Below are 13,610 nucleotides of genomic sequence, written 5' to 3' on the forward strand. Positions count from 1 at the left end.
AGCAATAGCACTTAGAATTATATACCGCTTTACAGTGCTTTTACAGCCCTATCTAAGCGGTTTACAGAGTCAGCCTATTTGCCCCCAACAATCTGGGTCCTCATTTTACCCACCTCGGAAGGATAGAAGGTTGAGTCAACCTTGAGCCTGCTGAGATTCGAACTATTGGCAGTGGGTAGAGTTAGCCTGCAATACTGCATTCTAATCATTGTGCAGAGGAAGGAAAGGAAGGGAGGAAGGAAGGAAAATAGCAATAGCACTTAGACTTATATACCGCTTTACAGTGCTTTTACAGCCCTCTCTAAGCGGTTTACAGAGTCAGCCTATTTGCCCCCAACAATCTGGGTCCTCATTTTACTCACTTCAGAAGGATGGAAGGTTGAGTCAGCCTTGAGCCTGGTGAGATTTCAACTGCCAAATCGCAGGCAGCTGGCAGTCGGCAGAAGTAGCCTGCAGTACTGCACTCTAACCACTGTGCTATGGTGGCTCACAGGGTGGTCACATGACCCCAGGGCAATGCAACCGTCATAAACACATGCCAGTTGCCAAGCGTCCAAATTTTGATCTCCCAAATTTTAATTCTGAACGGTCGCTAAACAAATGGTTGTAAGTTGAGGCCTACCTGTACGTACAGAGCCTGACCACAATTCTTTTGAATGCTCACCTAAAGGCCAGCCCAAGCATGAGACAGGATGGGCCTTACCATACCTCAGACCCAGAATTTGGATCGGTATCAGAGGATTGCGAATTGTTATTTGTTGCTGCTATGTATTTTACGGGAAACTGTCTTGCGGCACTGTGTCTGTCGCCTCTGTCGGTCTGGACCTGGATATTTGTAGCCCTGAACTGAAGGGTGGGAATTGCAAGGGGTTTGATTCCCTGCTCTCCCCCCAATTTCAGGCAGCAAAGATCAGTACTTCAATAGTTCAATTTGAGACCACGTGTTGTGAAGGAGGAAAACGTATAGTCCAGTGGTGGGTTCTGGGCGGTACGGCCCAGTACGGTGGCTCGTTTGGCCCACCCGCCCACCATAGCTGTTTATAACGCGACTGGCCAATTGCTCACAGTGTGTGGCACCTGGGCAACCTCCGCCAAGCAGCTGGGTGAAGCAGGGCGGTGGTGTACGCCTGCGCGCGCAATGCATATGCCCGAGGACACCCGGCCCCATGCGCAGCAGAGCAGTTGCTATTGGATCCGGAACCCACCACGAGTATAGTCCTGGTGCAGAGCTTAAAGAGTTACACATCCCCCCCTCCCCCAAAAAGTTTGGAATTCAACTACTGTACAATGAAGCACAAGAGTCACAACACAAGTAGTTGACTGAACAATCCACGGTAACCAATAGAAGTAGATTCCTTCTAGTAGCCGTTTCCTGAAATCCTTCACAGCCTTTCTTTATAGTACAATAGCACCCTCTTCCGGTTAACAGCAGTATAAGACATATTGCATTGCAGAGGCAGGTAGTCTTGAGTTACGAGCACAACCGAGCCCAAAATCTCTGTTGTTACGTGGGGCATTTATGAAGTTGGGTTGTGCCCCGTTTTGCAACCTTTCTTGCCGGGGTTGTTAAGTGAATCACTGCTACGTTAAGTTAGTAGCACGGTTGTTAAGTGACTGGCTTCCCCCTTGGCTTTGCCCATCAGGAGGTCGCAAAAGGTGACCCCGGGACACTGCAACTGTCATAACCGTGAGTCGGTTGCTCATCTGACCATGGAGTTGCTGCAATGGTTGTTGAGTGGGAAAAGGGGGTCAGGAGTCACTTTTTTCAAGCGTCACTGTTAACTTCGAAGGGTTGCTACATGAACTGTTGTAAGTCGAGGACTACCTGTACTGTAATGACCACGGACCTTCCGTCCTCCAGACAATTAGGGATACCTTTCAAAGCGGCGATGAGCTTCCAAAGGTTGCAGCGGCTTTCATGCTCCGTCTACAGCCACATATTCCTCAGCATTCTGCCCTTTATGCTGTTAGGATTAATTTTAATCCCTCTTAGATAGTTTAGCGTATCATCTATCTATCTATCTATCTATCTATCTATCTATCTATCTATCTATCTATCTATATTATCTACCTTCTATCTATTCTTAGATAGATACTAGGTAGATAGGTAGATATATTCTAAACTTTCTAAGAATATATGATAGTTATAGACAGATAGATCCATCTATCTATCATCTATCTATCTATCTATCTATCTATCTATCTATCTATCATCTATCATCTATCTATCATCTATCTATCTATCTATCTATCGTCTATCGTCTATCTATCTATCTATCTATCTATCTATCTATCTATCTATCTATCATCTATCTATCTATCTATCTATATTATCTACCTTCTATCTATTCTTAGATAGATACTAGGTAGATAGGTAGATATATTCTAAACTTTCTAAGAATATATGATAGTTATAGACAGATAGATCCATCTATCTATCATCTATCTATCTATCTATCTATCATCTATCTATCTATCTATCTATCTATCTATCTATCTATCTATCATCTATCTATCATCTATCTATCTATCTATCTATCTATCTATCATCTATCGTCTATCTATCTATCTATCTATCTATCTATCTATCTATCTATCTATCTATCTATCTATCTATCTATCTATCGTCTATCTATCTATCTACCTATCTATCATCTATCTATCTATCATCTATATCTTCTATCTATTCTTAGATAGATACTAGGTACGGTAGGTAGATATATTCTAAACTATCTAAGAATAGATGATAGATAGATAGATTCTAACAGATAGTCTTAAGATAAATAATAGACAGACAGACACAGACAGACAGACTTATCTGTCTGCCTGCCTGCCTGCCTGCCTGCCTGCATGCATGCATGCCTACCTACATACCTACCTACCTATCTACCCATCTCCATCTCTCTATTTATCTCCAAGTTACTTTTCTTTTACATTCCATTTTAATTAACTCTGATTTCTGTACTCTACATACTGGTCTACAACCAAATAAAGATTTGATTGATTGCTGTTCTGGGAAGCTACTGAATGTTTTGCCCAACCCTATAAAAGTAAGCATTGGAAACCATGCAATGTATAAATCATTGTCGAGTCAGACCAAAAGACCAAAAGTCAAGCTGGCTGGTCTATCTGAATACTCCTACCCACTTTCTTTCTACGATGATAGGCTGCACTCAAGTGTACGAATGCCGCAAGATGCATTTCCTTTGAAGGGAAATAGCTTCAGCAATGATTTGCTTCCCCTGCCAAAAGTCCAGCTTTCAAGCCAAGTGAAGATACACCAAGTGACAAGACTGAGAAGGATTATCTGCAGAGATAATCAATCAAAGGCAACTTTATTGGCTAGAGGGAGAGCAACTGAAAATTCCCCAAGTGCGGCTCTTATAAATGCTCTTCAAGTGAAGTTGCCAAGGGCCAAACAAGGCAACAGCTGGCCGTTTACAGAGGGGACGAGACTCCGTTCTAGAGCAAAGAGTTTACCTTTTGAATTCATCGTGGTAGAATTCCGATTTGCACGTCACCATCTCACTGGTTTGATTGTCATCACGGCTCCTCACGCCACCAAAGACATAGAGCTCTGAAGCCACGCCACACGCCACGGCCCCAAACCTGAAAAAGCAGGGGAAGATGAGACACGTAAGCATGGGCATGAACTCAGCACATGTTGTGGCCCTCCAGCAGCCAGCGGAGCTGGTGGCAGATTCAGACAGGGCGGAGGGTTGGGGAGGAACCTGGGCCAGTCCTGGAGTCTGGGGAAGGCTCTGATGAGGGCTCTGCGTCGGAGGCAGAGATAGGGCCAGGGCCGTATGCCAGTTATCAGCTGCCTTCAGAGTCAGACATCACTGAGGCAGACGAACAGCTGGAGCCTGTTCCCAGTGTGTGCCAGACGGTCAGAACAGCGAGCATGTTACTAACCCCTTCTCATGTTGTCTCAGCAATTTTCATCCAACCTCATCCAGGCTTGGGTAGCATAAGCTGCAGCCGTACTATTCCTCCCTCTTATTCCCCTGCACAACTCAGGCGCAGTCTAAAGGATGAGAATCCTTTGCTTATGAGGATGACAGCTCCGCATTTGTCTTACTTTATTTGCTACATTTTTATGGCTGACCATCTCACAAAGGACTTTAATCTAAGGCAAGGGTGTCTGGCTGGGGAATTCTGGGAGTTGAAGTCCACAAGTCTTAAAGTTTGGACATCCCTGGTCTAAGGAATCTCATTAAACTGGCTACCCATTCTTCTTTATGTCCGTAATAAAGTTTCTGGCCAGGGTTAAATTAAAAACTGTCACAATGGCAATGGAAGTCAATTTCCATTAGAGGCAAAACACATGCTCATCGGCAGCCCTCAAGCACAGTAAAAAAGGTGCTTGCCCATCCTACTTCACACAAAACAGGGACTTATATTTGAGTGTATGCAAATAGCAAACAAATTCATTCTGTTCTCCAACACAGAGCAGGTAAGGAAAATCATTCTGTAATTAGAGTGAGTCTCAAATTGGTGCAGTGGGGACCACGCTAGAAAACGGGGAACTGTGAGTTCTAGTCCTTTCTTCGGCACAAAGCAAGCAGGGATGACTTTTGGCCCAGTATTAGCACTTAAGATTTATATACCGCTTCACAGTGCTTTTACAGCCCTCTCTGAGCCGTTTACAGAGTCAGCCTCTTGCCCCCACAACAATCTGGGTCCTCATTTTACCCACCTCGAAAGGATGGAGGGCTGAGTCAACCTTGAGCTGGTCGGGATCAAACTCCTAGCAGTGGGCAGAGTTAGACTGCAATAGCAATAAGACTTATATATCACTTCCCAGTGCTTTATAGCCCGCTCTAAGTGGTTTACAGAGTCAGCCTCTTGCCCCCAACAATCTGGGTCCTCACTTTACCCACCTCGGAAGGATGGAGGGCTGAGTCAACCTTGAGCCTGGTGAGATTTCAACTGCCAAGTTGCAGGCAGCTGGCAGTCAGCAGAAGTAGCCTGCAGTACTGCACTCTGACCACTGCGCCACCGCGGCTCATCTAAATAAATCTTAATAACTGACTCACCTCCTCTCTTTCAGTGGGCAGATGGCCGTCCACTGCTGGGTCCTCGGGTCGTAACATTCCACAGACTCAAAGAGCTTTCCATAGGAACCGCCGCCCATTGCGTAGATCTTCTTCTTCATAGCTGCGTAGCAACCGATCTTAAAAATAAAAAATGCGCAAGGTCCGTTACACAGAGCAGGGCGGGGAGTCAGTTCACCACACTGTCCTGACGAAAGGCAGCAACACAACAGTAATACAAACGACAAACGTCCCTTGGGACGCGCCCGAAGACTGCAGCTAGTCCAGAACGCAGCCGCGCGGGTAGTCATGGGGAGTACTAGGTACTCCCACGTAACACCTCTCCTGCGCGAGCTGCACTGGCTGCCTGTAGTCTTTCGGGTGCGTTTCAAGGTTCTGATTACCATCTTTAAAGCGCTCCATGGCATAGGGCCTAGTTACCTGCGGGATCGCATCCTCCCACATACATCCCTGCGGCCAATTCGCTCTCACAGGGAGGGCCTTCTCCTGGTGCCGTCCACGAGGCAATGCCAACGGGCGACACCAAGGAGCAGGGCCTTCTCTGTGATGGGCCCAACCCTCTGGAATGACCTCCCCCCCGACATTAGAACCACTACTGACCTCCGCTCCTTCCGACAGAAACTGAAGACACACCTGTTCCGACTGGCTGGTCTGGCATAATTTATAACGTCTACCTCCTGGCATACACATTTTTACTGGTTTTTAGAGGGATATTCTTTTAAATTTAATCTTATATGACATTGGGATTTTAAATTTTGTACATTTCGATTTATTTATTTAGCTGTACAGTTTGGCATATTTTATCCTCCTCTCTTATACGTATTTATGTAGTTATTATTATGTTTTAATTTGTTGTATTTTGATACGGACTGTACACCGCCCCGAGTCCCTTTCGGGAGAGGGGGCGGTGTATAAACGCTAATAATAAATAAATAAATAAATAAACTCCTAAAAGAGAAAGGGGAAGTCCCCTCGCGCATTGATCAACAGATGGTTTAAAAAAGATCCCATTCCTGATACGACTCAGAACAAAAGCAGAAGAGTTCACAAGATCGAGTGCTTTAAATACATAAATATGTGTATTACTATTAGAACTATATAAATCTGTGAAATACAACAATTATGATTATCAATATTTTATTTGTAGCAAAAGGAGTGACATTTAGAATATGGGGATTGGCATAAATCATAACATATTGAAATACTGAATAATCAAATAATGTTATAACTCAACAAAAATGTGTACTATTACCAAAACTATATAAGATTGTCAATTGTAGTAAATATGAAGAATATTATTTTATTTGTACTAAAATGTAAGACGCTCAGGTGCCACACTGTTCACACATTGATATATTTCTAAAAAAAAAAAAAACTTGGGGGAAAAAAAGATTGAGTGCTTTAAAATCTGGATTGCTATTTGAAACACAGGAAGGTACCTGTAACTCCAACAGGATGGCCCTTCTGAGATTCAACTTTTATCTATTTATCTTTTTTTATTCCCTGGAAAGAGGTTAAATCAGTTCTATCAGCTCTAGTGCATCTTTGTTTTTATTTTCTAAAGGCAATGTGTCCCTTAACACTTGCATCTTGCATTATACTAGATTCCCAAAAGATTTTACCTTCTCATACGATGAAAAGAAGGTGGTGAAGGTGGAGAAGGAGGAGGGGAGGAGAAGGGGGGAGGTAGTGGTGGGAGAGGAGGAGGTGGGGGCAGGAGAGGGAGGAGGTGGTGGTGATGGTGGAGGAGGAGATGGTGATGGAAGAGGAGGAGAGGAGGGGGAGGAATTGGTGGAGGAGGAAGAGGGGGAGGAGGAGGAAGAGGAAAGGGAATTGCAAAAAAAATTCTGTTGTGATCAACATAAAGAACGCAACCATGCTAAATTACAACCAGAATTTTATTCCTTGTATAAAAACCTTTTAATATTTGGAATAGTCTCAATCTTTGGATTGATTGTATCTGACTCTGAGGCCTCCTTGAAGCCACGTTGGCAGAATGCAGGGGGAAAAATAGGTGCCATAAACCAATTGTCAAACCTGCAGGAGAGGTAGAAGTAGTATTTCTGCTTTAGATACATGAAAGCAACAGACAGGTGTTGCCTTGATAAAAGAAATAAGCAGGTGCCTCCTCCTAAAGGTAGAATTTCCCTAAACTGTTCAAACACTGTATCTTGAAACAACTAGACAATTAAAAAGGGCCCTTTCCTATTATTTCCCTTTTTTTTCCTCCCCCCACATAGTTTTATTAAAGAGTCATACAGGGCGATCGAGACCAGGGCTGCATATTTGAAGAGATGGTAACAATCTGTGGAGCCCATCGCTGTCCTTTTAGTGGCTTTTTAAAAGCAGTTCGGAAGTTGAGCAACTGGGAGGTTTTTTTTTCTTTTTCGTTTTGATTTGAAATGTTTCTGCTGCTTATACAAGTGTACTTCCTCGGTTCACTCTTGACTGAAGCAGCGACTCGGATAAGCAGCAAAATGTTTCAAACCAAAAGGAAAAAGAAGCCCAGTTGCCATGATTCAACTTCCAGACAAGTTGACTTGGATGGCTGTCTTCATTGACTTTTTAAAAGTACTTCTGAGAAGCGCATGGATCCTGTTTTGAGGCTGAAAAACAATACTACGTGAACAAAATGAACTTCTTCCTCTTATTTGTTTTTTGTTAAACTGGCTGGAACAAGGTCTTCCTTTTGAAGCTCCTACTAGTTTTTCAAAAGACGTTATAAAACCTCACACGGCTATTTAGATGGTAGGACCAGATTTGAATTGGACAAGCTAAATGTTCCCCTCGCACGTATGTGCTAGTTGTTCCCGACTCTCGGGGGCGATGCTCATCTCTGTTTCAAAGCCGAAGAGGCAGCGCTGTCCGAAGACATCTCCATGGTCATGTGGCCGCCATGACTAAACGCCGAAGGTGCACGGAACACTGTTACTTTCCCACCAAAGGTGGTCTCTACCTTTTTCTACTAGCATTTTTACATGCTTTCGAACTGCTAGGTTGGCAGAAGCTGGGACAAGTCACGGGAGCTCACTCCATTATGCGGCGCTAGGGATTCGAACCGCCGAACTTTCTGATCAAGCAGCTCAGTATCTTAGCCACTGAGCCACTGGGTCCATCGATGGAACAAACATTGATATTATTTGGCATGATTTGCTCAGAAAGTCCATCTGCTGAAGACCAGAAGATCTGGCCCCCATCTCCACTTCACTTTTTTCAACCAACAACTGAAACATCCTTTTACAATATTAATACGTGGTGTGAAGCTTATTGGCAGCTGCAGCAGCTATATCAACAAACCACTCTTGCAACCTGGCCAAGAAAACTGCAGGGACCAGTCCAGGCAGTTGCCAAGAATCAACACTGACTTGACTCACAGACACACAACCAGCTAGCTAGCTGAAAGCATTGCTAAGAAAAGTTACTAGTTATTCTGAGTCCATTACATGATGCCAGTATGCCCAATTCTACAGTATCAAGTCAGGGAAAGATCTGGGACATTTCTGAGACAAGTGAATGAGAACTGCCCTTTCAAGAATTGAGAATCTGAAAGAAAAACATTAATAAATGTTTTGATGGTTATATGATTGATATCATAATGGAAGACTGTATACGTTTCAATAATGATTGATACTATCACGTATATGTCTATTTGTATATAGTTGATGATGATGATGATGATGATGATGATGATGATGATGATGATGATGATGATATTTATATTTTAAAAATCTGGACACCTAGAAAACTCACAACTCTGGGAAACTTTATAACCGAGTTATAAGTTCCTCAATCGGTACTTAATTTTTCTTTCTTTCTTTCTTCTTCTTTCTTTCTTTCTCTTTCTTCCTTCCTTCTTTCTTTCTTTCTTTTTCTTTCTTTCTCTTTCTTTCTTCTTCCTTCCTTTCTTCTTTCTTTCTTTCTTCTTTCTTTCTTCCTTCCTTCCTTTCTTTCCTTGCTTACCTTTATCCCCCTTCTTGTCTCTAGTTTAGTAGATACTGTAATTCTTGCAGAAACAATTGCTTCGTTTTGTTTTCAATCTGTGTAATGGCAATTAGTACATCACCATCTCTTTAAGTTAAATTTGGCAATAAGCCCCAAAGAGATTGAAAACCTCTTAATTCAAGTGCATCTTTTTTAAAAAAAATAGATGCTTGAAAGCAGAACTTATTGTTTTGTAACTATAACTAGCTGATAATCGGGCGTTGCCTAGGAATTTATTTATAGGGGGAAACTGTCCGGACCAAATGTAATTTCTAATGTTGGGTTTTTCCCCTTTACCAGAGGGAGCCCCCTTGTGTGGAGTACTGTGAAGCCGTTACCATGGCAATTCCTCTGTGTTGTACAGTATAAGCCATTTTACAGCAGTACAGTAGAAGCCATTTGAAGGCACAACAGGCTGTATCTTAACAGAACACACACACACACCAAAGGGGTGTTAGGGGGTGTCTTACCCCCACAATATTTGTTTCCAAAGAGTAAGTCATCTGTGTTCCAAGTTTGGTTGAAATTGCTCAAGGCGTTCCAGAGTTATGCTGGAAAACACATACACACACAGCCATTTTTATATGTATAGATTGGTAAGAAACTTTTATTTTAAAAAAATCCTATCACATAGAGAAAAGGAGCGGGGGGGAAAAAGAGATACACTGCAATAGTTTCAGAAAGAAATAATAATAATAATAATAATAATAATAATAATAATAATAATAAGTTTGAATTTATTAGCCGCTCCCTTTCCAAGTAGGACTCGGGGCGGCGTACAATGGGGCATGTAAAACACAGAAAATATATAAAACACATAGGCGTACATACAGAACATACATACAGATACACAAACACGGACTCGGAGGAGGTAAACAATTTACATCATAAGACAGTTAAAAGACCCGCATTAAAATACCCCAATTGTAAAAACCCGATATAAAATTAAGATTTAACGTTTAAAATACAATTTAAAAACAGTTAGGAGGAATAAGAATAATTACGATTGAGCCAGGCCAGATAATTGAAAGAGGTGGGTCTTCAGCTGTACACGGAAGGAGCGGAGATCGGAAGTAATCCTGATGTCACGGGGGAGGTCATTCCACAGGGCTGGGCCCACCACAGAGAAGGCTCTGCTCCTGGGTGTCGCCCCCCGGCACTGTTTGGCGGACGGCACCCGGAGAAGTCCCTCTCTGTGTGAGCGAATTGGTCGTAGGGATGTGTGGGGCAGGATGCGATCCTGCATATAACTAGGCCCTGTGCCATGAAGCGCTTTAAAGATCATAATCAAAACCTTGAAACGCACTCGGTAGACCACAGGAAGCCAGTGCAGCTCGCGCAGGAGAGGTGTTACAGGGGAGTACCTAGTCCTCCCCATAATCACCCGCGCGGCCGCGTTCTGGACCAACTGTAGTCTCCGAGTGCATCTCAAGGGAAGCCCCATGTAGAGAGCATTGCAGTAATCCAGGCGAGACGTCACTAGCGCATGGGTGACTGTGCGTAGGGCATCCCGGTCCAATAAGGGGCGCAATTGGCGCATCAGGCGGACCTGATGGAACGCCCCCCTTGCCACGGCTGTTACATGGTTATCCATGGACAGCCGGGCATCCAGGAGGACGCCCAAATTGCGCACCTGTTCCATGGGGGCTAGTTGGACGCCCCCGATGGCCAGAGATGGAAACACCTGGTTGAACCGGGAGGCCGGAAGCCACAGCCACTCCGTGACCAACTTGCTTTTATTTCCTTTAGCTTGCCTCTTACCTTCCTAATCATGGTTAAGTCTGGTTGCTTTGTCCACGTTCTATTGTAAATGTCGTAGGACTCCATGGAAGTGAGCACCTGTTCTCCATCCTCGCCTCCCAAAACGTACAGCACCCCATCAATCTCAACCAGACCAAAATTGTGCCGTGCCTATGGGAAACGTGAGATGTAAGAACGAACTCTTAAATCGGACACTTCTGCAAATTCTGATAGGTTGCAATGCAAGCTATGGAGTGCATAAGTGACTAAAGAACCATTCACACAAACTGAAAGCTACCTCAGTCATTGGTGGCAAAGGGCTCCACGTATTTGCATCCGGATCATACTTTTCTCCCGAATTTAGCGTTGCTTTGTTTTCATCTTGACCTCCCAGGACAAACAGGAATCCCTCTGAGAAACAGGACATAAAGATATATTTCAAAACACAGGTCACAATGTGCATATCGAGCTTAGCATATGCATTTTATAAGAACGATCCACAACTGGTGAGAGAAAGAAGAGTTGGAGTTAAATCACAGAAACTATTAAAAGTACTACATCTTCAGGTTTTAATAAGAGAGTTGGAAGGGACCTTAAGAAAGCTAAAATCATGGCATCCGGGCCTCTCAATTCCTGGCAAATAGATGGGGAAGAAATGGAAGGAGAGACAGATTTTATTTTCCTGGGTTCCAAGATCACCGCAGATGGGGGCTGCAGCCAAGAAATTAAAAGACGTTTGCTCCTGGGGAGGAAAGCTATGGCAAATCTAGAGAGCATACTAAAAAGCAGAGACATCACCCTGCCCAACAAAAGTGCCTATAGTCAAGGCTATGGTTTTCCCCGTTGCAATGGATGGCTGGGAAGGTTGGACCATAAGAAAGGTTGAGCGCCAAAGAATGGAGGCCTTTGAACTCTGGTGCTGGAGGAGACTCCTGCGAGTCCCTTGGACTGCAAGGCGATCCAACCGGTCAGTCCTAGAGGAGATCAACCCTGACTGCTCTTTAGAAGGCCCGATCCTGAAGAGGCCACCAAAGGAGATGGAAAGACTGGAGAAGAGCCTCATGCTGGGAACGATGGAGGGCAAAAGAAAAATGGGACAACAGAGAATGAGGTGGCTGGATGTAGTCACCGAAGCAGTCGGTGTGAGCTTAAATGGACTTCGGAGGATGGCAGAGGACAGGAAGGCCTGGAGGAACGTTGTCCATCGGGTTGTGATGGGTCGGACATGACCTCACAACTAACACCAACAATGGAAGGGACCTTGGATGACTAAGACTCTCCATGGATAATAATTCAGAGGTTAATACTTGCCCAGGATCTGATCGACAGCACCTAAAATATAATTTGATTTTGTAAATATGCAAAAGATTTGTATCCTCTTTTATTCAAGGGAAGGAGGGAAGCATATTCTACAGAGGAATTATTGAGTATGTCATCTACACCTCCATAACTGTCTGGTTTGGCTCTGCAACTCAACAAGACAGACACGGACTTCAACGGATAATTAGAACTGCAGAAAAAACAATGGCTGCCACCCTGCCTTCCATTGAGGACCTGTATACTGCATGAGTCAAAAAGAGGGCCGTGAAAATATCTACAGACCCCTCGCATCCTGGACATCAATTATTTTAACTCTACCTTCAAAACGACGCTATAGAGCATTGCACACCAAAATAACTAGACACAAGAACAGTTTTTTTCCCAAACGCCATCACTCTGCTAAACAAATAATTCCAACACTGTCAAATTATTTACTAAGTGTACACTACTATTAATCTTCTCATTCTTCCTATCACCCATCTCCTCCCACTTATGACTGTAACTTTGTTGCTTGTAATCCTAACGATTTATATTGATTGTTTCCTAGTATGATTTGATTGCTTATTTGTACCCTATGACTATCATTAAGTGTTGTACCTTATGTTTCATGACAAATGTATCTTGTCTTTTTATGTACACTGAGAGCATAGGCACCAAAGACAAAATGCCTTGTGTGTCCAATCACACTTGGCCAATAAAGAATTCTACTCTATATTTCCTACCTGCAGAAAGTACACTGTGGTTTATCCTGGCTGTACTCATAGGAGCCAGCTCTATCCACAATTGTCTGTGACGATCGTACAAAGGGCACATGCATCGCACTGCGGCTGAGGGCTTCCTGGACCTGAACAGAAAGAAAAAGCAGAAATTAACTTGTTGGTATAAGACAATTCATTGGGAAATGCTTTTAAAAGTGCTCAGATCTATCTATCTATCATCTATCTATCTATCTATCTATCTATCTATCTATCTATCATCTCTCTCTCTCTCTCTCTCTCTCTCTCTTAAATATTTCAGAAAGATTTGGCCTCCAATATGCCACAGAAACGAATCAGTACTGAGAAAGACAATAGAAGAAAGTTGTGATAAATCAACCAAAGAAAAATTCCTTGTGTGTCCATTCACACTTGGCCAATAAAGAATTCTATTCTATCCTATCCTATCCTATTCTATTCTATTCTATTCATCTTTTTGACTCCTTCTCGTGCCAATGAGATCCACAGCCGCTTTCCTGAATGACTTACACTCTTTCTTCACCCCCGACCGTCACGATGCACTCTGAGTATCCTCGGGGTTTAAAAGAAGCCAGCATCACCTCTTCTTGCTGGGGTGGGGTGAGTGGAATGTTGTTGCATTCTTTGACAATCTCCCGAACCAATGGCTCATTCATCATTTGTTCACGCAGGTAGGTAGAGTCCAATCCAGCGACCCACACAGCTGACATAACATCCTTCATATGAACCTGGAGAGCGGCAAAGATAACGGAAATCACAAAACGATCCTAACGTCAAC

General features: G+C 43.4%; 1 protein-coding gene across 1 annotated transcript in view; it reads right to left on the bottom strand.

The window, feature by feature from the left end:
- GAN (gigaxonin) overlaps positions 1 to 13,610 on the bottom strand; it is a 45,639-nt gene that overhangs the window by 16,314 nt on the left and 15,715 nt on the right. The window contains exons 4-9 of the mRNA XM_081963064.1: positions 13,343 to 13,560; positions 12,821 to 12,942; positions 11,077 to 11,189; positions 10,800 to 10,949; positions 5,040 to 5,176; positions 3,481 to 3,609 (exon numbers count right to left, since the gene is read on the bottom strand). Of these exons, the coding sequence (XP_081819190.1) occupies positions 3,481 to 3,609; positions 5,040 to 5,176; positions 10,800 to 10,949; positions 11,077 to 11,189; positions 12,821 to 12,942; positions 13,343 to 13,560 (869 nt within the window). The remainder of the gene's footprint in view (positions 1 to 3,480; positions 3,610 to 5,039; positions 5,177 to 10,799; positions 10,950 to 11,076; positions 11,190 to 12,820; positions 12,943 to 13,342; positions 13,561 to 13,610) is intronic.

This window comes from Natrix helvetica (assembly GCF_964273705.1).
Source record: "Natrix helvetica genome assembly, chromosome: 10".
In the NCBI taxonomy this organism is placed as follows: domain Eukaryota; kingdom Metazoa; phylum Chordata; class Lepidosauria; order Squamata; family Natricidae; genus Natrix; species Natrix helvetica.